Source organism: Artemia franciscana, chromosome 6 (genome assembly GCF_032884065.1).
Source record: "Artemia franciscana chromosome 6, ASM3288406v1, whole genome shotgun sequence".
In the NCBI taxonomy this organism is placed as follows: domain Eukaryota; kingdom Metazoa; phylum Arthropoda; class Branchiopoda; order Anostraca; family Artemiidae; genus Artemia; species Artemia franciscana.
The window spans coordinates 18,360,608-18,385,228 of record NC_088868.1 but is presented as its reverse complement, the minus strand read 5'-3'; the positions used below and the strand labels follow the sequence as shown (position 1 = coordinate 18,385,228).

The 24,621-nt window shown below is 35.6% G+C and overlaps 1 protein-coding gene across 1 annotated transcript in view; it reads left to right on the top strand.

The window, feature by feature from the left end:
• The window catches only part of LOC136028137 (ran-binding protein 9-like), a 66,603-nt gene that overhangs the window by 18,295 nt on the left and 23,687 nt on the right, over window positions 1-24,621 (top strand). Inside the window, exons 5-7 of the mRNA XM_065705794.1 lie at window positions 3,784-4,078; window positions 7,051-7,232; window positions 17,900-18,206. Coding sequence (XP_065561866.1) covers window positions 3,784-4,078; window positions 7,051-7,232; window positions 17,900-18,206 — 784 coding nt within the window. The remainder of the gene's footprint in view (window positions 1-3,783; window positions 4,079-7,050; window positions 7,233-17,899; window positions 18,207-24,621) is intronic.

Below are 24,621 nucleotides of genomic sequence, written 5' to 3'. Positions count from 1 at the left end.
AGCTAAAGGACCACTTTTTGAACATTTAAGAAACAGGGATCTGTAAAATCCTTATTTTTACTCTGTTTTGGAAAAAAAGTCTCTTCGCTTCCCATTCTAAGGCTTGGACCCACGTGAACTTGCGTGGAGGGTCATAACTGCACAATGTGGCAGGGGAAAAATCTGCAAGGCTGGTTCAAAAAGTCCCTCCTTCCATCAGACAAGTTTGAAATATTTGGGCCTAAGAAAATACCGTTTTTGGTTTTCAGTATTCACCAGAATAGTCCTCCAGGAGTGGAGAGCAGTATCGTTCAACGTAGAAGGAGGATAAAAGGACGAGTTTCCATTCCGAAAACTACCAGGGTTATGAAACGTGCGAAGATGCGTTTTCTGATATAGACGTAAACCCTTTGGTTCATACATATTAACGTGATCTTATGCGTCATGTCTTATGTCTTATGTGTCAAAGCAAATCCATCAATTATCATAGTGTTGTGGATTATTTTGAGCACTCTTATGCTTTGTAGTATTTTAAAATATCAAACAAAATACATAATTCAATGTCCGGGAAACACAAATTAGCAGAGTTTTAATTAGCTTTCGCCTAGTGGTTGGCGTGACCGCTTTTCCGTCTTTAGCTCGTCTGACATATGCAAACCTACCTTTTGAAATAATAGTATGACAGATGTATATGTCTCAAGAAAATAGAATGAAAGAAAAGTGAGTTGAGGAGTGAAAAACTTGTCACGACCTCCCAGTGGGGGGACAAAGTTGAGAGCCTTAGATAAAGAAAGATCGAAAGATTTTGGATTAAAGAAAACGTGGGGCTTCTGATGAAAAAAAGTTTTGTCTTCTAGTTTTTGTTTTTAATATTACATTCAATGTTAAAAACTGGCAACGGTAATTCAGAAGGCGCTATCTTGCAAAAAATACACTCTAAAGGAGAGCTAAAAATTGAAAGTTGTATATTAAGCAGTTGATGATACAAAATAAGCTTTTTAAGGAACCAAAGATAGAACAGAAGTGTTTATATCGGAACCTTCTCTATATACCAAGTGAAAAAAGGGGTAGAACGTATTAAAAAAAAAGAAAAAAAGAAACAACAGAAACGCCTAAGTATCTGGAGAATTAAATAAGATATAGAAAAGGGACTAAACCAGTTATGGAGCGTGCTGAATTTAATTATGTTGGCAATCACATTTTGACAGAACAGTGTCATGATGCCTTTCGAATTGTTGTCTGGAAATGGGCTGAACATGGAAACACCTCTTTAATCACAATTGTGTTATTTTAAGGTCATTTTAAATAAGTCTACCAGTTGATAATACTCTTTTGTAAACCTTTCTATTGTAAATTTAAATGCACTAATGCATTGAAACAATGCACAGCGGTGAATTCAGCATCTCTAGATTTGTGAGACCAGGCTGCTGGGATTTCTGTTGCAGAAATTGTGTTTCTAAACAGGTTTGTTTGCATGCATGTCTGTATATTTTTATTACCCATTATAATAAGTAATTGAGTAGAAAAAAATAAGAATAAGATGAAAGCAATTAGTATAAATCAATACTTAAACAACATGACTAGCTTACCAAAGGCCATTTAGAAAAGTATTTTCAAAGTTTAGCTGGCTTTGGTATGTCTAATTTAAATCCCATATTCGGCTAATGCAATGGTGTTACAAGTCCAAAAGAGTAGCCGAAGCAGATGTTTTGCGTATTTATATTATAAATTCCAATATTTGCCATCATCGTGAAAAGTAGTCACCCTGCATGAAAAGTGGCCAAAATGGCGGAGAAGAAAGTAATGTGCAAATGCTACAGCATGAAGCACAAAAGGTAGGATATGGCGACTAAATTTAAATTTTTGAACAACTGGTAGCCCTAAACTTTTCTAGTCTTATTCATGAGAAAAAGCTTTCCAGAAAACTTGGGCTGTGTACAAATTTTTCTCATTTAGTAATCCAAGGTGATTAAGGCGATTCTGTTCAAGAACAGTTTGACCACCCCGAGATTGGCAAACTAGCTCTTGCCTATGGTGGTTAAAAACGAGAAATTTATTGTTACTGTGGTTGAAGTTCAGTCCGATATGCTCTTGCTCCTCAGACACTAAACGAGAATTCTCCCCATTCGCTCTGTGTCCGACTAATGCTCTAAATAATCATCAGCGTTATTTGCTACCGAAACATCACCTCTAAATACACACATTATAGTAGCTGTCTCTTTCGGTCCCGCAATACTATTATTGAAAAACGTGGAGAGACTGGTTCGCATTAGCTAGAGGCAATATCTTTCTTAACCGGTATTGGCAGGGTAACTTCATTACCACCAGGATGTAGAAATCTTGACTTTGGCATTCAGCGCCCTATATACAAAGCCCTCACTATCTGGAAAAATTTCCACCATATATGTAAGCATTCAGTATCGTTTGCGCATGTGTGCCATAAATAGATGCTATTGAATCATCAAGACCGACACAGAAAAGAACTTCATAGTTTTCATCAGTGTGTGCGACAAAAATACGACCAAGATGCTGTGTCTGATTGCGACCTACCCCTTTTTTAACCGATTGTCTGTTGTATAAAATTATGTCTTAATTTCGCCAGTAATGATTACTTCAAACTATTTGCAAAGTACAAGAAAAACAGTCATTGACCTAAACAAAGAGCATTGATCGGGGGGATTGCCTTTTTGAGGACAGGGATGGTTACTTTTTAAGGACAGGGATATTAAACATGTATGGTACTATTTCAGAACAAAAATCATTTGATAGAGCAGAAACAGATGCATAACTATATATAACGACCTAGTTTCAGTATGTGCCAGTAGTACCGTGAGAATTCTTTTTATATAGCTTATGGGTACAGTAGAGTGTTATACTATAACTGACGACAAAACTAAGGTAATTCCCCGGCTCGAGTAAAAATTTATCAAGCTCCTTCTTACAAAGACTTTTCAAAAACGGATCAGGCTCCCAAAATTCAGCGCTACACCATTGATCACTTGTGTTCAAGGAACCGAACCCTAGTTCGCGTTTGCCGAGTTAGCACTCTCTACCCAAAATTTGGGTCATTATTTCTCTTCTATTATATTTCAGCTATAGAATTTAATTAATGTCGCTCCAGTTCTTTTACCAATCGTCTCTAGAAACGGACTCTGTACCGCTACATGGCCTCTGTACCGAGACACAGCTACCTGTCATACCGTAATCTTTCCTAACACGGAATCAAAATGTTGATTCGGAACAAGACTCGGCGAGCCCCTGGTTGCAGTTCCAGCTGAGCTATCCCATTCCTGTGTTCATTTTAAAATCGGAAAATGTTTAAGCTGTTTAATATTATAGTAATAAATAGATTTCATTGGATTTAAGGATTAGTCTTCCATAAATTTGGTTCCCCGATGTTGTAGCCTGTTGAATAAGATCATTTGACACAAATTGAACGAAAGCATTCAATTTATTGGACTAAATTTACATGATTTCTGTTGTTCGGAAAATGTCTGAATGTGGCTTACCTAAAAAAAAAAAAAAATGATATCAACAGATGGCTTTCTATTTCTTCTTCCAAATAACTAGTTTTTCTCCTTTTTTTCAATGTGCAAAAGTCAGTATTGCCACATTATATCCATTACGACCAGCCTAACTGGTTCGATTTAAAACAAAACGCCTTCTTTCGAGTGCGAAGAAGAAGGTAGCCGCTAAATTCTTGAAGATTCAGGGAATAATTGTTGGCTCATGTGTAACTCTCAAACTACACTTATTGCAGAATATAATGTATGATAAGACAATGTTTCTTTTTTTATTTTATAGGCCAATTTATATCCAACAGTGGGAATGCAGACTGTAGGTGAAATTATCGATGCTAACTTCGGCCAAGCTCCGTTTGTTTATGATATTGAAAACGACAGAAGAGAGCTTGTAATGCAAGCAGTTTCACGTGTTGACAGTTATGTTATACCTGACCGACATTCACATCAATCAATGCTTCAGAAGATGATACAATCATATCTTGTTCATCATGGATTTTCTGCTACGGCTGAAACTTTTGCTAGGAGTACTGGTCAAGAATTCACAGAGGATCTTGTTTCAATAAGAAATAGGCAAAGTGAGTAGTTACGCTTATTTGTAGTGCCTTGTTCCTGTGAGATGTTCCTTTTTAAGCTGTTTTGACACAGTTTAAAATAGTCATTGGTATGGGAAGGGGGAAGAGAATGTTCCCTCAAACAGTTTTGCAATTTTGTCTGTAACTGGCTACTATTTTTTTTTTTCGAATTTGCTCCATTTTGGGAATTTTGTATCTTCTCTATGAATTCTCTATGAATCAGACCTATGAAGCCAGATTAGTCTTGTGCTATTTGTATTCTAGTGTTTAAGGTTTCTGGTAAACTTTTCATTCTCTGGTGTAGGTCTAGTTCGAGTTCTTTATTATTTTTTAACTATACATATTTAAAACTATTCACATAACATCCCCGGCAGGGAGACTGGCTCGAAAGCCAGGCGAAATGTTTAGTATGTCTTTATTTTTTCTATGTTTAGTGTGTCGCCAAATGCCGTTTTTACATTTTTTTTTTTAAATTTGGTTTCCCATTTTGTGCTGCTAGCCTAAGTGCTCTGACGAAATCTGATCAAATCATAGATGTATTTGGCTCTCAAAGTGTGATTTGAGTGGCCGAATCAGAAACTGGAAAAAACCTCACTAGGGATATCACTATTGTCATATCAACTTTAATCAAAAAATTAGACCAGGTGAGTGTTAAAAGAAAAAAAAATAATATAAACCAATCTGAAGGAACATCAATGGAGAAAATTGAACAAAAACTAGCTGGATGCCATTTTTTTTAAAAACTAATTTCAGTAAAGCTGGTAAAACCGTTAGGAGACTTTAATAGCGTAAATTTTGAAAGGCTATAAGAACAAGGGTTTAAATGTATCTTTTTTCTTGGGGTAGGGAGCTTATCTGCGTTCTTTCTGCTTCTTTTTTCTTTGCTTTTTACTGCAATTTTGCACGATTCTTTGACATTCTTCTCGTGATTATTCTCTTGATATATATCCAATTTGACATTTAGTTGCTAATTTAAGATTTTCTTGTTTATTTCTAATTTTCAAATTAAATGATTGTCAAAATAGTTGACCTTGGAAAACTTTTGACTTATAACTAACTTTGATTTTTTTCAGTTTAGTTTACAGATTTTTTTTTCTCTTTGTTTCATCTATGGCCTTTCCTTCTGGTAGGATTAATTTAAAAGATAAATATTTCAATGCAAGTAAAATCTTTATTTTATAGCGAAAAAGGACACTAATGCTATATAAAAATTAAAAACTATAAAAATTGCTATATTAACATATTGTAGATGAATATGCGTAGATAATCTTTTTTTTTTTTTGACGTTGAGCCGCACAAAAGGCATGAGCTGATCAGTGGATTTTTTTCGATAACAAAGTAGAAAGGAAAAGTTCATAAAATTCCTAGTGCAACTCATGCAGTATATATGTATAGCAATCAAAAATTAAAAACATGTTTTAAGTGAATTTTCCGTGTAAAAGAACTGTCCTTTGGCACCGATTTTTTGGGATGGTACTTATTAGTTATCAATTTTTACTTGTTAATCTTTACTCAAAAGTAAAAATTACTGATGAAAACCAATGTATTGTAGTTCGGAAAAAGCTTCAAAGCATGGACAATGGTTACGGATCTACATCAAAAGCATACAATTGGACCTACCATGATGGCGAACCCTTCATTGTAGGTTTTCAACATGGATCTTAAAAAATGAAGAAAATTACATTTGACCTTGAATAGCACCGATGTGTCCTTTTTACTTTTTTCCCCCTGGCGCTACTGGGTTATTGGGACATTATAGAGATTTGTTTAAAGCCTTATTTGAAAACTAATGCTTATATCCATATGCTTTTTATAAATTCGCCTTGATAGCAATAACGTAAAATTTAATTTTTCACAAAAAAACTGCATTTGTAGGTGTCATTTCCGTATTCCTCAAAAATGGTGGCAGATCAGAATGAAAGTGCATCCTTGGAATCACCATAATCGTAACCCTAATATGGAAGTTTTCCACCCCCTTCCCTTTTATAAAAGCTGAGAAACTCAAAGCTTGGCCTGAGTTCAACTGATGTGTGTTTTTTTCTGCACTGGCCCTAGTAGTCAGCGATAGTTCCTGAAAAGTAGTTGAGTCTTTACTAGGTTTAACATAATAAAAAGCCTAGGGCTTCTTTTGGTATTTTATATCTTAATATACAATGGAAATATTATGTAATATGCATCTGATATGCAGTTTAAAGCCAACTGCCGCTTCAATCAACATCAGGAAGAAATTATGGAAGCAGAACACATTATAAAACTTTGCTTAAGGTAACCGCAATAGGCCATACGATACGCAATTAGTCGGTTCTTGCTAAGCTTTGAAATGAAAGCAAAATCACCCCAAGGAAATAAATCTGGCACCAAAGACCTGCACAAACACATTTGAAATAGTAACTGCAAGTGACTAAACAACCCGTTTGAACTAATGTTAAGGTGGAAGCCATTATTATTAGTATCGCATGATTTCGATTTTGGACTTTTAACACTATGATCCTTTTGGTCAGCAGGAATTGGGGGCACACGTTCCCGTGGAATCCTTGGATAGTAATAAAGAAGGGTATAAATTAGCAAACAGAGAATAAACTGTATAATTCGCTGTATTGAAAATTAATTATAATAATTAATCCAAGACATACAAAATTATTTCAGAAACGCCTTGAATATGTACTGTTTTTTTTTTTAAGTTTACTGATTGGTTTCTTTCTCCTAAGAGGGGGAAAACCAGTTCTTAATCTGACACAAATTTTTTGTGTTTATATGTTTGCGTTTTTACCCATTAATCTCAACGTTTACCAAATTATTTGTAGACCTACGTATTTTCATAGAAAATTATTGGTGATCCCTAAAACTTCTTTTATTTAATTTGAATATTTTTGTTTAGTTGTTCGCTTCTATATTTACATCATTTGTTTATCTTTGATTTTACTTGTTGGTAATTCTTTTGCACATGTATTAAATTGATTTCTTATGTTGTGCAGAAATTCAGCGCCTTGTCTTAGCCGGACGTATAAGCGAAGCTATTGAAACAACTCAACGTTTGTACTCAGGTATTTTAGAAAAAGACCACAACCTTCTCTTCCGTCTGAAAGTTCGACAGTTTATTGAAATGATTGCTGGTGCAGATTCAGAAGTAAAGAATTTAAGGTCACCTAAAGTCCATGTAAGTAATTACTCCATTGTGTTGGGATGTTCAGTTTAGTATACATAAGTACTTTACTTATAGCATTATATGACTCTCTTAATCAAATCTATGTCAAGAATTAGCTCCCTTTATCATTTATCTTTGGTGAAAATAATTGCTAGTTCACCCTAGGTAAGTACCATTGAAGAGTCTTTTGCTTTAAATTACGTAAAATAAACAATAATTTAAGCTTTATTTTGAAATATATTAGTAAATATATAACTAAAACATAGGAAACATGTCGTTCTGTTTTAAGTTCACTTCATTGCTTAGACTGGGCTATGACAGATTAGCGTCTAATTTAAAAAGTTTGAGAACCGAATTGAATATTTAGCACTTAGTGCTACGCTGAATTACTTGATAACAGTGGTGTATTTAGGGGGAAGAAACAGTGGGATTGCCCCCTCCCCCGAAAAAAATTGTGGCATAATCTATTGTTTGCATCAGTCGCCTCGATATTTTGCTCTGTGTTTGATAGTTTATTTGAAGGGGGCCTCACAATAATAATATATCTCTTCTTTGTAAATCCTTGTTTCATTTTACACGTATATCTCGGCTTTACACTTTTAAGATTTATCTCACATAATTAGCCAGTAGTTGTCATTCCCATGCTTGGTTACTCCGTGCTTGAAGCTACTGCTTCTCTTAAGCCGCGTTTTATTTGAGACAAGATAGTTTCAGTTTGGGCTACCGTTTCCAGTCTTGTTTCGCATAATTCCGTTTCATTTGAGCCATCTTCTTGTTTCGTTTCGGTACTGCCTTTGACAAATAAAACGCTGGAAAAGAGCTAGGCAGCTTACTGGCAAAAGTATTCAAAATCCACAAATTCATCTTAGGTTAGGCTAGGTCAAAAAGTGCTTAAATTTGAGTTTGCAATAGAAGCGATTATTATATTTGTAAAGAGCATAAAAAAAGGCATCGAGTGGCATTGTCACTTTATTGGTAAGTCAATAATATGAACTGTCATACATTTACCCATCTGGGAATGTTGAAAGTGAAGTCTGACTTTTTTTAGGATTCAAAAAAACACAAAGTATTGTAATTTGCTAAAGCCAAGGGTTTACCTTACAGTAGGCACAGAAAAATAGTGCTGTACACATCTGGAAACATACATCCACTAGGTAAATATTTTCTGCCGCCATTTTCGTGAAACAAGGAGTGAAACTATCTGGATGAACAAGTTTCGATTTTTGGAATCTAGTTACGCAAAACGGTACGGTCCCTTACGGAATACTGCAAATAAAACGGCTTTGAGCTTACTAAATACGTAAAAAAAATGCTATTAAGGAAACAGGACTGAAACTAGACTGAAACAAGACCAAATAAAACGCGGCATTAGTGTCTACTAATTTACATTTGGTCAAATTGGAATTGATCTTAGCTCTGTTGTTATTATTTGACTCAGAGTTGCCAACTTGCACACTTTTTGTGTGAAATACACTCATCTTTTTTTTACCTCAAGAGGGGATGCGGAAGAGTGAAAATCATTCTTTTTGGGTGTCAGTTTTCATTCGCTTTAAACCTCAGCAGTTGGCAACTTTGTCAGAAGTGTATTTAACCTAAGGAACACGGTTGCCAGCTTGTAGACTCTTCGTGGGAAATGTACTTTTTTACGAAGGAGGTACGCAAATTTTTGGACTTGCACTCTTTTTGAGCAATAATCACTCTTTCGGCCTTGAGTTGCACTCTTTTTAGACACTGACAGTTTGCAACCCTGATTTGACTTGGAGTGTGTAGACAATTATTATAATGGCTGAACGAAGTAATTAACAATCTCTAGATTTTTTTTTAAACATATGTTTAGTTGATAAAGTTGATATGTTTAGTTTTGGCTCTGAATATTCCTGATGTTGAAGCAACAATAGAAGGTGCTCACCTTATTCCTGATAAAATTATTCTACTTAGAGAAAATATCGATGAAAGATGTTTTCATTCGCTACTTCTGAAACATTTTTCAGTTTTTAAATACTAGGGAAAGATTGCAATAGAGGAGGCTTGTTTTATAAACAACAATACCTTGACTAATCGTCCAGCTTTCTTGCGAGTTTTCTTGTAGATCAACAATCTATCCAGCAAGAAAGATCAAGGACAATTTGAATACCTTATTTTACTCCCAAATTATTATTAAATATTTTTATAAATAATCTCAGTCTTAGTAACATAGTGACTGTTTTAATACTTTAGTAGTGTTTTGAAATGTTTGTCAATTAACCTAGTTAATGCAAAAAAAGATTATTCGATCAGAATGTTAATTAAAAGAGGTAATGAAGTGTGAAAGTTTGTTTTGGAGCATATTGTAAAAGTTTTCAATTTTCTATTTCAAAGAAAATAAAAGGTTTAGTCATAAGTTTTTTTTTAGGGCAGTTGGTATCTACCAAGTGACATATAGCGATCGCAAATTCTATCGGTCTCTCCGTCTGTCTGTCTTTCCCGGTTTTGCTGGTTTAGGCACTTCCAGATAAGCTAGGACGATGAAATATGGCAGGCGTATCAGTGACCACACCAGATTAAATTAGAAACAGTCGTTTCCCCAATTCGATCATCTGGGGGGGGGGGAGTGGTGGGATGGTTAATTCGGAAAAATTAGATATTTTTAACTTACGAATGGGTGATCGAATCTTAATGAAATTGATATTTAGAAGAATAGCGTGTCTCAGAGCTCTTACTTTAAATTCCAACCGGATCCATCGACATTGGGGGGAGTTGGAGAGGAAACCTAAAATCTTGTAAACGCTTAGAATTGAGGGATCGGGATGAAACTTGGTGGGAAAAATAAGCACAAATCTTAGGTATATGATTGACACAATTTTAACGGATCTGCTCTCTTTGGGGGAGTTGGGGGGGGGGGGAGGGTAAATTCTGAAAAATTAGAAAAACGAAGTATTTTTAATTTACGAAGGAGAGATTGGATCTTAATAAAATTTCATATTTAGAAGTACCTCGTAACTCAGATGTCTTATTTTAAATCCCGACTGGATCCAGTGTCAGTGGGGGGAGTGGAGGGGGGAGCCGGAAATCTTGGAAAACGCTTTGAGTGGAGAGATCAGGATGAAACTTGGTGGGAAGAATAAGCGCAAGTCCAAGATACGTGATTGACATAACCGGACTTGATACGTGCTCTTTGGGGGAGTTGGGGGGGGGATTTGGAAAAATTAGAAAAATGAGGTATTTGTAACTTACGAACGGGTGATCAGATCTTAATGAAATTTGATATTTAGAAGGATGTTGTGCTCCTTCTAAATATCCTCCCAGGAGGAGTTGCAGGGGGAAACCGGAAATCTTGTAAAACGTGAAAATTGAGGTATCTTTATCTTACGAATAAGTGATCGGATGTTAATGAAACTTGATATATGGAAAGATCTTATGTCGCAGATGCTCCATTTTCAATTTGAATCGGATCCTGGGACATAGCGGGTTGGTGGGGGGAAACAGAAATCTTGAAAACGAGAAATCTTGGAAAATGCTTAGAGTGGAGAGATCGGGATGAAACTTGATGGGGAGAATAAGCACAAGTTCTAAATACCTGATTGACATAATTGGACCGGATCCGCTCTCTTTGGGGGACATGGGGGATTTCCAATGCTTTGGCGTGTTCGGTGCTTCTGGACGTGTTAGGACGATGAAAATTGGTAGGCGTGTCAGGAACCTGCACAAATTGACTTGATAACAGTCGTTTCCTCGATTCGACCATCTGGGGGGCTGAAGGGAGAGGAAAAAATTATAAAATGAGGTTTTTAACTTACGAGTGGGGGATCGGATCTTAATGAAATTTGATATTTAGAAGGACCTCGTGTCTCAGAGCTCTTATTTTAAATCCCGACTGTATCCGGTGATATTGGGGGAGTTGGAGGGGGAAACGTGAAATCTTGGAAAACGTTTATCGTGGAGAGGTGGGGATGAAACTTGGTGGGAAGAATAAGCAAAAGTCCTTGATACGTGATTTATATAACCGGAATGAATCCGCTCTCTTTGGAGGAGTTGGGGGAGGGGGTATTAATTCGGAAAGATTAGAAAAATTGAGGCATTTTTAACTTAAGAACTGGTTATCGGATCTTAATGAAACTTGATATTTAGAAGGAACTCATGTCTCAGAGCTCTTATTTTAAATCCCGACCACATCTGGTGACATTGGGGGGAGTTGGAAGGAGAAGCCGGAAATCTTGGAAAACGATTAGAGTGGAGAGATCGGGATGAAACTTGGTGGGTAGAATAAACAAATGTCGTAGATATGTGGTTGACGTAACCGGACTGGATCCGCTCTCTTTGGGGGAGTTGGGGGGGAGGGTCCAGTGCTTTGGCGAGTTCGGTGCTTCTGGATGTGCTAGGACGATGAAAATTGGTCGGTGTGTCAGGGACCTTCACAAATTGACTTGATAAAGTCGTTTTCCCCTATTCGACTATCCCGACTGTAACCGGAGAAGAAAGGAAGAAGAAAGGAAGAAGAAAAGGGAGAAGAAAAATTAGAAAAAATGAGGTATTTTGAACTTACGAGTGGGTGATCGGATCTTAATGAATTTTGATATTTTAGAAGGACCTGGTGTCTTAGAGCTCTTATTTTAAATCCCAGTTTGCATTAAGCCTCTGGTTTTTCTTTTAAATTATTTCATTGATTCTTAGAATTTTGCTAGAGCCACAAGACCTCGTCACAAGTGCCATATGAGCTCTTAGCTGTTGTTTTCTTTCAAAAGGAATGACAATATCACCGAAAAAGGGGGGGGCATAGGATATTTTGATAATAAGATCAGAATGCATTTGAAATTATAATGTAGTACCATAAAGAAGTATAAATGTTTGATTTTGAAAATGCGTTTTCAAACTTAGAAGTTAATTAATTCTGTCACTGTAAAAGTCTAAAACCTACTGCATAATTGGCACTTTACTGAAACAATTTATATTACAAATATTTGCCTTCGTACTCATTGTAACATTGGAAATAAAATTTACAGTAAAATTAAATTTTGAACTGATGAGCTTTCAGCAGTTAATATCATTACATATCAAATTTTCAGTTTAAGTTTGTTAGTTCTTTCCAAGACTGTTCTAGAAAAATATAACTTCACTACAAACCAGAGTTTGGATACTGCCCCCTTCCCTAACGGTAAGTTTTATTTTGCGTTTATTACACTAAAATTTCAAGTTAATTAGCCATTCCTTCAAAAGGAGACCCATTCTGTAAATACTGTTTTCTATTTGTCGAATCTGAGACCTCCAAAGGCTCACATCAAAGGTTTAGCTGTTTGGTTTCAAAGCTCCACACTGACCTTGAAGATGCTCCTCTGACTTCAAATGTTGCGGTGAAAACAGCATCATATGACTGCAACACAAAAAAAACTATGATGTTTTTAAAAATGTAGAAATGACATTGGATTTTAAGTGACCAGCATTCGAGCTTACAAGACAGTTGAACTATATTATTTTGTGGTTTTCATGAAGTATGTCCCGCACGTTCATTATAAAAAAAAGTTTAGTCCCTATAGAAAGTGTTGAAAATGAAGGAATGCTCAGGGTCTTATTACAATTTATTGAGGATTGCCGAAAAACAAAATTGCTTGAGCATTTTGAATCATCCACAAAAAAACATGTTTTATGTCTTCTCGTGTCTAAAATGACATCACTGATAGTGTCGGCAATTTCATTCGGGACACTTTCTTAAAAAAGAGTGAAAAATGCGAAATGTTTTCAATACTGGTTGATGAAACGAGTGATGCAACTTCAAACAAAAGAACAGTTTGTTCTTGTCACTCGTTTCTATAACAACGATGGAAATGAAGAAATATTTTTGTGTTTTAATGCCATGACTGGTTTGACTGGGGCAGGAAGTATGAGACCAATTATTGGACTATGCTCAAAGCTTGGATTAAACATGAACAAGTTAGTTGAAATTGGCTTAGATGGAGGTAGTAGCGTGGCCAGTTTGTACAAGGATGTTCAAGCAGACATACGAAAGCAGTATTCACTTGCGGTTTACACGCTCTGTGCTTCTCAATGTTTAAAGCTTTCCCGGTGAAAACCTCCAAATTAGATCTAATTCAAAGATTATATGGATATTTGCAAGAAGTAATTTTTATTTTCTTCTTCCCCCAAACGAATCGAGTTCTTAGCTTCTGCACTGTCAACTGTTTTGTTGCATACAAAAGTAGCTGCTTGGCGAAAAATGCGGGGTTAAAAGACATGATAGTGCGATCACATTCCTTGAGGTCTTTGCTGCTGTAGTTAGGGTACTGGAGAGTTTTGCTAACGACCAATCTAATTCGGGTCTAATGACAAAAGCCAACTGGTTGGTAGGAGTCATGATTGAGGTCAGCTAAATTTCCTCTTTGACACTGGTTGACAAAGTCAGTATAATTTTGCTTTCAACTTCTGTTTCTCTACAAAAATAAACCCACAGCATGTCGATCTATTCAAGTTGGTATTGAAAGAACTGACAGGCGTGAATTTTCTTCTCTTTACAGAAGAGCAATTCAGACACTTGAGAGAGTTGGGACACATCCGTCAATACTAAGGCGCCATTGGCGGTCATTGTCCTCTTCAGGCATTTTTTGAGCAGTTGTGTGATGAACTTGACATCTGCTTTCTTACTTATAGCGGAATAGCATGGGAAGTCTAGCTTTTGTGGTCCTGTTTTATGTTTGATGCTGGATTGACCGAGTTTGTTAATAAATTGCAAGCTTAAAAACCTGTTCTCTTTCTATGAGGCTAGTTTCCACAAGCTACCTGTGTGGAAAAATTTGGGAGTGTAAAGGCCGATTTTGGTGTCTCGATAAAGTTTCTGAAACTATTGATGTGTATGACGAACCTTTTTATCTATCTGTTCATTCACTCTTGATTGTATTCTCCACACTTCCTGTTACTGTGACATCCGCAGGGCTTTTTTTTGTATCTTAAAAGGGGTGTAATCATACATCCGAAATCTAACAGAAGAGGACAGATTCAATGGACTCACAAATGTCTGCATGTTGAGATGCTAATATGAATATTCACGATGTTTGAAGCAGCTTCATGAAGAAGCGAAGATGTATAGAAATGTGAAAAATATTGGTGGTTTTCATTTAATGTTATACGTGATCCAAAGTATAACAAGGCCTGGTTTGTCTAACTTTATAAATCAGTCAAGTTTTAATTAACACATAAGTTTAGAATTTGGATAATTAAGTATTGAATTTTTCCGATGTGTATCTGAACAAAGTAGTTGTTAGTTCTTGAAATCTTCAAAATGGTATATTTCACGAAACAAATTTTGGAAGAAAAGACTGATGCAATGCATACTCAGCAGAATTACAAACAGAAATGGCTTGTGAAAGTAATTGGAAATGGTAGCACTTACGGATACATGAGAAAATGCTACTTTTGTGCATCTTTAAATATTTCTATTTAGTATTCTAAGAGAATATTTTGGCAGTGGTGCCACGGAATTGTTGCATATCTTCAACACCATTTCTTTTAATCTAACTTTAATATGGAACTGCTGCTGGCTTGCTTGACCGGAGTTTTTCACTCGAAAGGAGAAACGCGGCTCAGAGAAAGAAAAGATTTCCGAACAACTTGAGATATTCCTCTCTGACATAATTGGGAAACTCCTCATCAGCTCACACACTGTTGGCTATGGCTCAAGTACAAGCGAAAACAGTACCTTTCGGACCCAGGGAGGAATTTTAAGCAGCTTTCCATAATGTCGTATCTCAATTCATCAATTTGGCTGGAGTCAGATGCAGTTTGGGGGCAAAATTTCAAACAGATAATCCATCGGTTATAATGATTTTGTTTAATTAAAATAAAGTAGAGGGAACAGTTGGCAGTAAGTATAAGCAAATTTAATCCAGAATTTTCATTTTATTCATATCTTCATCTTCATTCTTCACGAGATAATTAATAATTTTGCAGAGGCTAAAGTAAGAAAAGTCAGATTTAAATAATTTGAATTAAAACAAAAAAAATTAAAATGTTATTAAAATTTGCCCAGAAAATTTTTGGGAGACAGGGGAGGAGCTTTTCAGGATTTTGCTCCGGGCGTAAGAGAGGCTAGCACCGCCACTGCCAGAGCCCACATTCTCCGTAAAAAAGCTAGAGGTTGGACCCTACCACTTTCTCATATTAGGCTGAACTTGGGGAGAAGAAAAAAAGAAAAAGAAAAACAGAATAAAAGTATAGTGGTGCACCGCAGCACTATCAGTAAGGAAAAAAGGATATTATGAATAACTACAGTAGGTGTGTATTTCGCCAAAAAAAAAGTTTGTATTTTAATTACCCTTACTTGCTCTTCATCATATAGGAAGCGCATCTGTATTCCATTGTCTATCTAGTCGCAGAGCTGTTTAATACTTTTCCAGTCGTCGTTTACGACTGGATTCGCTCTAGCCTGACTTGGACTGAAACTTTGAACGATGAGAAGGTAATTCTAGCTGGTTCTTCGTTTTGTTGGCGCCATATGCTATCAAAACTATCTATAAATCTTATAACACGGCTTGTAAAATATTTGTTATGTTGATTTGGCATAGTAGGTTGCGACATTGCCCAATGAAGCCACGCTATTACAAAGACGGCTGAGTTCTTGCGAAGCCTTTTTGTGTTTAGTTTTTACCAAGATCTTTGGTGAGGTGAGTGAGCTGAGGAAAATATACATTTTTCCTACTAAAGCGGTTTAGAATCAAAATTGATTTTCCAACTATTTTTTTTTCTTTCGCCTCGAAGTACATCATTCATTGCACTTTGTGAGAAAACTTATGTAACATAATTACCAGATTGCTTGATCTCGGCATCAAACAATTTGCTTAGCAAGGTGATACTTATTAGACTAAAAGGGGATGTTGATAAAGTTTTTAAAAGAAAAAAGTTTGGTTTTAGGAAAGGAAGATGTGTTGACCCAATTTTCATGCTTAGATTAATAATTAAGAAATGTTTGAATTATCAGACCCTTTTAGACCCTAGTTTTATCGGCTTTGAACATACATTTTGTGTTTGTGTACAATCGACAGTACTAGGAATATTCAGTGGACAGATTTAGTTTCAGAGTTGGGTATAATTGGATAAACATCGTGAGAAAAAAAAACCTTCCCTGAGGATGGAAACGATTTGATCAATTGACGCAGAACGTAAACTTAATCAATTAGCTTTCTCAATTGGTAATTTTTGACAGCTAAAATCAATATTACATAAATCTTTTCCACATTTTCGCTTAACGTTGAAATGCGTTTTGCGTTTATTGTTAGTCATGCTTTCAGTTGTTACTTGCGTTTATGTATAAATGAGAATAGATGGCAATGTATTCTGCTATTTTCAAATAACTCACAAATAGAAATTTTAGATTAGCTTTATTACCATTTGCTGCTAAAGCTATAATTTGGTGTAATCGTTTCCAGCAAAATTACTGTTTTCTTAAAGTTTAAAGTGGTCAAATTTAAAATCGAATTTCGTTGGTTTATAACTTGTCTTTTAATAGGCACTGAGCAGTTGGTTAAGATTTTGCTTATTTAGCATGGAAATACCGAACTTAGCATTGAAAAAGAGAGAGAAAAATTTATTATAACAAATCAACAACAACTACAGTTAAGCGGCCATCCCAAAAGTAAAAACTTGTCCGAGTAAGCTGCAGAAAAAAAAAAGCTTATTACAAAACAATTTTAACAAATGTACTGTTCTACCCATACCCTGCGTGGCTGTAATTAGATACCGTAAAAGAAAATATTAATGAATTTTAATAGATTTATTGTATTTTAAAATTAATGTTTCCTTAAAGTTTATAACGGTCAAATTTAAAATTGAATTTCGTTTAAGGTTTACAACTTTTCTTTTAATAGGCACTGAGTATTTGGTTAAGATTTTGCTTATTTAGCATGCAAATACTGAACTTACGGCATAAAAAAAAGAGAGAGAAATTTATTGTAGCAAATCAACAACAACTACAGTTTAATGGCCATCCCAAGAAGTAAAAACTTGTCCGAAAAAGTTGCAGAAAAAAAACTAAAACAAGAAAAAAAAACAGTCAACAACACACTTCCTAATTGGCACCATAAAGCCTATTACAAAACAATTTTAACAAATATATTGTTCTACACGTACCCTGCGTGGCTCTAATTAGATGCTGTAAAAGAAAATATTAATGAATTTTAATAGATTTATTTTGCTGAAGCTTATTTACTTATTTTACTTTGTTCTATTCTTACTTATTTATTTATTTACTTATTTATTTTGTTCTATTCTTAAAAAATTGCTAGAAAATATTTCTTACGAATCTATTGAAATGGAGCTTTTTATTATCAAGCAGGAAATATAAGGTATCAAAATGTCCAGGACCTTTTGGTATTCCAGGACCTTTTGGTATTTCCTTTGTATTTGAGCATTTGTAATCTACTGAAGTAAGTCTTCACAAGGAATTAGACTAATGGACCTTTTAAAATTATTGTGTTGTCGATTACCAAAATAGCTTTGGTTTATTTTATTAAATTAACCCTTTATTTTTGGAATATCTTTACAAATGTAATAATTTAATACAAGTGTTTTGATGATTTGGGTGCTTTGATTTAACGATAAAAAATGATAAGAATTGGGATTAAAGAAACTTGTTTACAGTACATTATAAGATTTACTATGCACGATCTTCTGTAATCCGAGGCTAATATTGCTTTGTTCATTAAAATTTTTCTTTATAGGGCGGAAGTCCATCGTCAACTCCCCTCTATGGTACAAGCTATACATCTCCACAATCACAATCTGGAAGTTTTCTCAGCAATCCTGGTTCTTTTCGTCGATCCCGATCACGAAGTAAAAGTCCAACAGTTCAACAGACCCACCCATCGGTTATTCAATCGACTCGATATGCCAATGGAAAAACTGAACAATCAATTGCTGAAGTTGATGGTGATGTAGATATGGAAGGTTCTCAGACGAATGGGCAGTGTAGCAATGGAGTACAAAATGGAAGTTCAGTCCTTAATGGAGCTGGCACTTCACATACTAGTATGAATTATTCATATCTCACCCTTTTTCTTTCTTTCTTTCTTTCTCTCTCTCTCTCTCTCTCTCTCTCTCTCTCTCTCTCTCTCTCTCTCTCTCTCTCTCTCTCTCTCTTTCTTTCTTTCTTTCTTTCTTTCTTTTTGTTTATCTGTGTTTTCCTTCATCTTCCGACTTTTCGCTTATTATTTCTCTTCTTTTGCTTCTCAATCTTATAATATTAAATGACTTATTATTTATATTCATTAAGAAAGTATTTTCTGAGATAAAAGTAAAAATGAAGTCATAAATGGCTCTAGTCCATTTATGGAAATAAAGTCATATTAAACGTTCTGTAACGTCCACGATACAGTGGGATTGAACTCAGCTTGGTGTTTCGGGACCCAGAATTCAAACTCACCTGAAGGAGCACACTCCATGGCTTGGAATTTGATTTTAGTGATGAGATTATGCGAAAATGTAGCGGATGTGCATACAAAATGTGTAATGTACAATTATTCTGCATTATTATGAAGTAAGAATTGTTTTTTGACTTGAAACTGACCAAATACTTTACCCCCATCCCCTTATGTCCAACTATATAGCCCAAATTATGTATTTCCCATCTATTTTGTCACTTGTCTTTGTCTTGTCTCACGCTAAATTGAAAGAAACTAACGAAAAAACCGGTTTGTTCTCGAGTTTTCCAAAATTCCTTCCCCTTACGGGAAATAAAATCCATACTAATCCAAAGAAGAAGAAACATGAGCACTTTTGGCATATGGCACTTTTGACGAGCTCGGAAGAGCCAAGAGCTCATATGGTATGAGCTCTGGCAAAATTCTAAGAATCAACAGATTGGTTTAAAAGGAAAATCAGAGGCTTAATGCCGGTCGGTATTTAAAATAAGAGCTCTGAGTCACGAGGTTCGTCTAAATATCAAAATTCATTAAGATCCGATCACCCACTCGTAAGTTAAAAATACCTTAATTTTTCTAATTTTTCCTCTCCCTTCAGCCCCCCAGATGGTCGAATCGGGGAAAACGACTTTAGCAAGTCAATTTGTGCAGCTCCTTGACACGCGTACCAATTTTCATCGTCCTAGCACGTCCAGAAGCCCCAAACTCACCAAAGCAATAAACCCCAACCCCTAACACCCCCAAAGAGAGCGGATCCAGTCCGGTTACGTCAATTACGTATCTACGACATTTATAAGCGTTCTCAAGATTTCCGTTTCCCCCCTCCAACTCCCTCCAATGTCAACAAATTTCGTCGGGATTTGGAATAAGAGCTTTTGAGACATGGGTTCCTTCTAAATAGGGTTCCGATCACCCATTCTTAAGTTAAAATACCTCAATTTTTTCTAATTTTTTCTAATTTTTTTAAATTAACGACCCCCACCTCCCCTAAAGAGAATGGATCCGTTCTAATTATGTCAATTGCGTATCTATAACTTGTGCTTATTCTTCCCATCAAGTTTCATCCCGATCTCTCCACTCTAAGCGTTTTCCAAGATTTCCGGTTTCCGATATTTCCGGTTTTCTTCTCCAGCTCCTCCCAATGTCACCGGATCTGATCGGGATTTAAAACGAGAGTTCTAAAGCACAAGATCCTTCTAAAGATCAAATTCCATTAAGATCTGATCACCCGTTCGTAAGTTACAAATACCTCATTTTTTCTAATTTTTCCGAATTGCTCCCCCCCCCCAACTCTACCAAAGAGATCGGATCTGGTCTGGTTATTTCCGTCACATATCTTGGACTTGTGCTCATTCTTCCCACCAAGTTTCATCCTGATCTCTCCGCTTAAGCGTTTACTGAATCCGGTCGGGATTTAAAATAAGAGATCTGAGTTACGAAGTCCTTCTAAATACGAAATTTCATTAAGACCCGATCACTCATTCGCAAGTTAAAAATACCTCATTTTTTCTAATTTTTTATAATTAACCCTCCCCCCCCCCAATTCCACCAAAGAGAGCGGATCCGTTCCAGTTATGTCAATCACGTATCTAGGACTTCTGTTTATTTTTTCCACCAAGTTTCATCCCGATCCCTCCACTCTAAGTGGTTTCCAATATTTTAGCCCCCCCCCCCCCAACTCTGCAATGTCACCAGATCCAGTCAGGATTTGAAATAAGAGCTCTGAGACACGATATCCTTCCAAACGTCAAATCAAACAATTCGTGGTAACGAACTGTAGTAAGGAGCGACCCGGCTCAATAGTAAACGAAACTCTAAAAAACGGATTTTTGATGCTAAAAGATACATCAAAAGAATCAGATTTTCATGCTCATTTTAAATATATAAGTTTCATCAAATTTAGTTTTTGTCATCAAAAGTTACGAGCCTGAAAAAATTTGCCTTATTTAAGAAAATAGGGGAAAACACCCCCTAAAAGTCACAGAATCTCAACGAAAATCACACTATCGCATTCGGCGTATCAGAGAACCCTATAGCAAAATTTTCAAGCTCCTATCTATAAAAATATGGAATTTCGTATTTTTTGCCAGAGGACAAATCACGATGATCCAGAGGGTCATCGTATCGACCAAGTGGTCCTAGAATGTTGCAAGAGGGCTCATTCTAACGGAAATGAAAAGTTCTAGTGCCCTTTTTAAGTGACCAAAAAAATTGGAGGGCACCTATGCCCCCTCCCACGCTCATTTTTTCTCCAAAGTCAACAGATCAAAATTTTGAGATAGCCATTTTGTTCCGCATAGTCAAAAACCATAATAACTATGTCTTGGGGGATGACTTACTCCCCCACAGTCCCTGGGGGAGGGGCTGCAAGTTACAAACTTCGACTAGTGTTTATATATAATAATAGTTATTGGAAGTGTACAGTCGTTTTCAGGGGATTTTTTTTTTGGTTTTGGGGATGGGGTTGAGGGGAGGGGGCTATGTGGGAGGATCTTTCCTTGGAGAAATATGTCATGGGGGAACAGAAATTCAATGAAAAGGGCGCAGGATTTTCTAAAATTACCATAAAAGAAAACAATGAAAAAATAAACATGGAAAAGTTTTTTCAATTGAAAGTAAAGCGTAGCATTGAAACTTAAAACGATCACAGATTATTACGCATATGAGGGGTTTTAAAAATACTTTAGCACAAAGAGCGAGGTATTTAGGAGGAGATAAATACCTCACTCTTTATGCTGTAGTATTTTTTAGCAATTTCAACTATTTATTCTACGGCCTTTCTGATTCAGGGGTCATTCTTAAAGGATTTGGACAAAACCTACGATTTAGTGTAAAGAACGAGGTATTAACGAGGGTACAAACCCCCTCATATACATAATACAAATTAATGAATATAAAAGTTTGTTACGTAAGTTAATTCTTAAGTTAAGTATTTTTTTTTACTAATAAAAAAATTCGTTAAAATTAAAATTTATAGTTGCGTTTTTATGTAACCGAAAAATTGCTTAGCAACTAGGCCTCCTTCCCCATCCCTTATTTCTCAAAATCGTCTGATCAAAACTAAGAGAAAGCCATTTAGCCAGAAAAGAAATTAATATGCAAATTTCATTTTCATAATTTATGTGTGGAGAGTCAAAATCAAACATGCATTAATTCAAAAACGTTCAGAAATTACATAAAAAAACTAGTTTTTTTAACTGAAAGTAAGGAGCGACATTAAAACTTAAAACGAACAGAAATTACTCCGTATATGAAATGGGTTGTCCCCTCCGCAATCCTAAAAAAACTAGTTTTTTTATGTAATTTTTTCATTAAGATCCGATTACTCCTTCGTAAGTTAAAAATACCTCATTTTTTCTAATTTTCAGAATTACCATCCCCCCTCCCAACTCCCCCAAAGAGAGCGGATCTGTTCCGGTTATAATAATCACATATCCAGGACTTGTGATTATTTTTCCCACCAAGTGTCATCCCGATCCTTCAACTCTAAGCGTTTTCCAAGATTTTAGGTCCCCCCAACTCTTCGCAATGTCACCGTATCCGGTCAGAATTTAAAATACGAGCTCTGAGACACTGTATCCTTCCACATCAAATTTCATTAAGATCACGATCACCCGTTCGTAAGTTAAAAATACCTCATTTTTTCTAATTTTTCCGATTTAAGTCCCCCCCCAGGTGGTCGAATCGGGGAAACGACAATTTCTAATTTAATTTGGTGTGGCTCCTGATAAGCCTGCCAAATTTCATCGTCCTAGCTTACCTGGGAGTGCCTAAAGTAGCAAAACCGGGACAGACAGAAAAATACAATTTGCGATTGCTATATGTCACTTGGTTGATACCAAGTGTCATAAAAACCATATAAAACAGCTGGACAGCATATGAGCAGAAATAAAGTCAGAATAAATAAAACTTTGAACGAGCAGAAACCGTTCTTCATGAATACATGCAACCTAAAACAAACGTAAATTATATGAATGGTCAAACCAAATTTAAAACGAACAGAAATTTCTACTAATGAATAAATGAACCCTCAAACGAGCGAAATTTACACAAAACAAAAGAATTGTAACTTGTGAGCTAAGTGTTAAGTCAAAAGATGAAAGATGCTGAATCGATTGTATTTAACCGCATGTGGTATGCTATTGTATGATAAAGGATGCTAGGGTTTATACAAATGCTGCTACTAATGTTGAAAGAAAGTGTCATCATCTCGTGGCTTCAAGATAAAATTCTAAAAATAAAAGGTCAAAAGTGGATCTTTATGGCCCACAAAAATACTGAAAACAAAGTGAATATTTCTGAAGGACAACCACCTACCTTCTTCAGCACAAACAGAAAATTTCAAGAAAAATCCCCCAAAAAATTGAAAGACACAGAAAACCAAACAACGCGGAGAGTCAACGTGAAAAAAAAAACAATAAAAAGCCAAAATAAGGAGATGGATAGAATTCAATAAAAAAAAAAAAAAATCAATATTTGGTTTCCTTAATATTAGCGAGGAAGGGAAAACTCTCGTTTGTTTAAATTACACAGATATCACTGAGCTACTAAGGGTTGAAATGAATCAAGTTTTGAAGGTTAGGCTTTTGTGCTAGATCCTCTTCAGAGACTGTGTTTAAATTAGTTAAGGCACTCGTTGAGTGACTACATATAGTACAGGGAGTAGGACTCGACCACACTCTAGGTATATAAGTAAGGAAAGGTTAGTGTAGTTAGACTATGATTTACAAATGCTGTACGAGAGGCTGGAAAAATTGTGTTTTTTCCAATCCATTGAGAAAATGTATTTTTTCCAATTTTCTTATATATGTAAGCAAGGCTTGTACTGCTTTTTGAGATTTAGGATTTGTCCTAGATGTAAAACACCGTTGCAATATTCTGCATAAAGTGTAAGGTACGAATAAAGAAGTTAAATACTTGATCATGAGAACCTCTGCAAATATCTGCTGAAAAAGATAAAAACTAACATATAACCTGATGCTATATTATAATTAAATAAAAAAAAATAGTTTTTTTAACTGAAAGTAAGGAGCGACATTAAAACTTAAAACGAACAGAAATTACTCCGTATATGAAATGGGTTGTCCCCTCCGCAGTCCCTCGCTCTTTACGCTAAAGTTTGACTCTTTGCCACAATTCTACTTTTTAAAACAACTAAAAACTTTAGTGTAAAGAGCGTGGGACTGGGGAGGGGACAACCCATTTCATATACGGAGTAATTTCTGTTCGTTTTAAGTTTTAATGTCGCTCCTTACTTTCAGTTAAAAAAACTAGTTTTTTTTATTTAATTTCTGAACGTTTTTGAATTAATGCATGTTTGATTTTGGCTCTCTGCACATAAATTATTGAAATGAAATTAGTAAATTAATTTTTTTTGGCTAAATGGCTTTCTCTTAGTTTTGATCAGACGATTTTGAGAAATAAGGGGTGGGGAAGGAGGCCTAGCTGCCCTCCAATTTTTCGGTTACTTAAAAAGGCTACTAGAACTTTTAATATTCAACGAACGTTTTTATTAGTAAAAAATATACGTAACTTAAGAATTAACTTACGTAACAAACTTTTATATTCTTATATTTTTATTATGTGTACGAGGGGGTTTGTACCCTCGTTAATACCTCGCTCTTTACACTAAATCGCAAGTTTTGTTCCAATTCTTTAAGAATGACCCCTGAATCAAATAGGCCGTAGAATAAATAGTTGAAATCACTAAAAATATTTTAGCATAAAGAGCGAGGTACTTATCTCCTCCTAAATACCTCGCTCTTTATGCTAAAGTATTTTTAGAACCCTTCATATGCGTAATAATCTCTGTTTGTTTTAAATTTCAATGCTATTCCTTACTTTCATTTGAAAAAACGTTTTCATGTTTATTTTTTCATTGTTTTTTTTTTATAGTAATGCTAGAAAATCCTGCGCCCTTTTCATTGAATTTTTTTCCCCCATGGCATATTTCTCCAAGGAAAGATCCTCCCACATAGCCCCCTCCCTCAACCCTACCCCCAAAACCAAAAAAATCCCCCTGA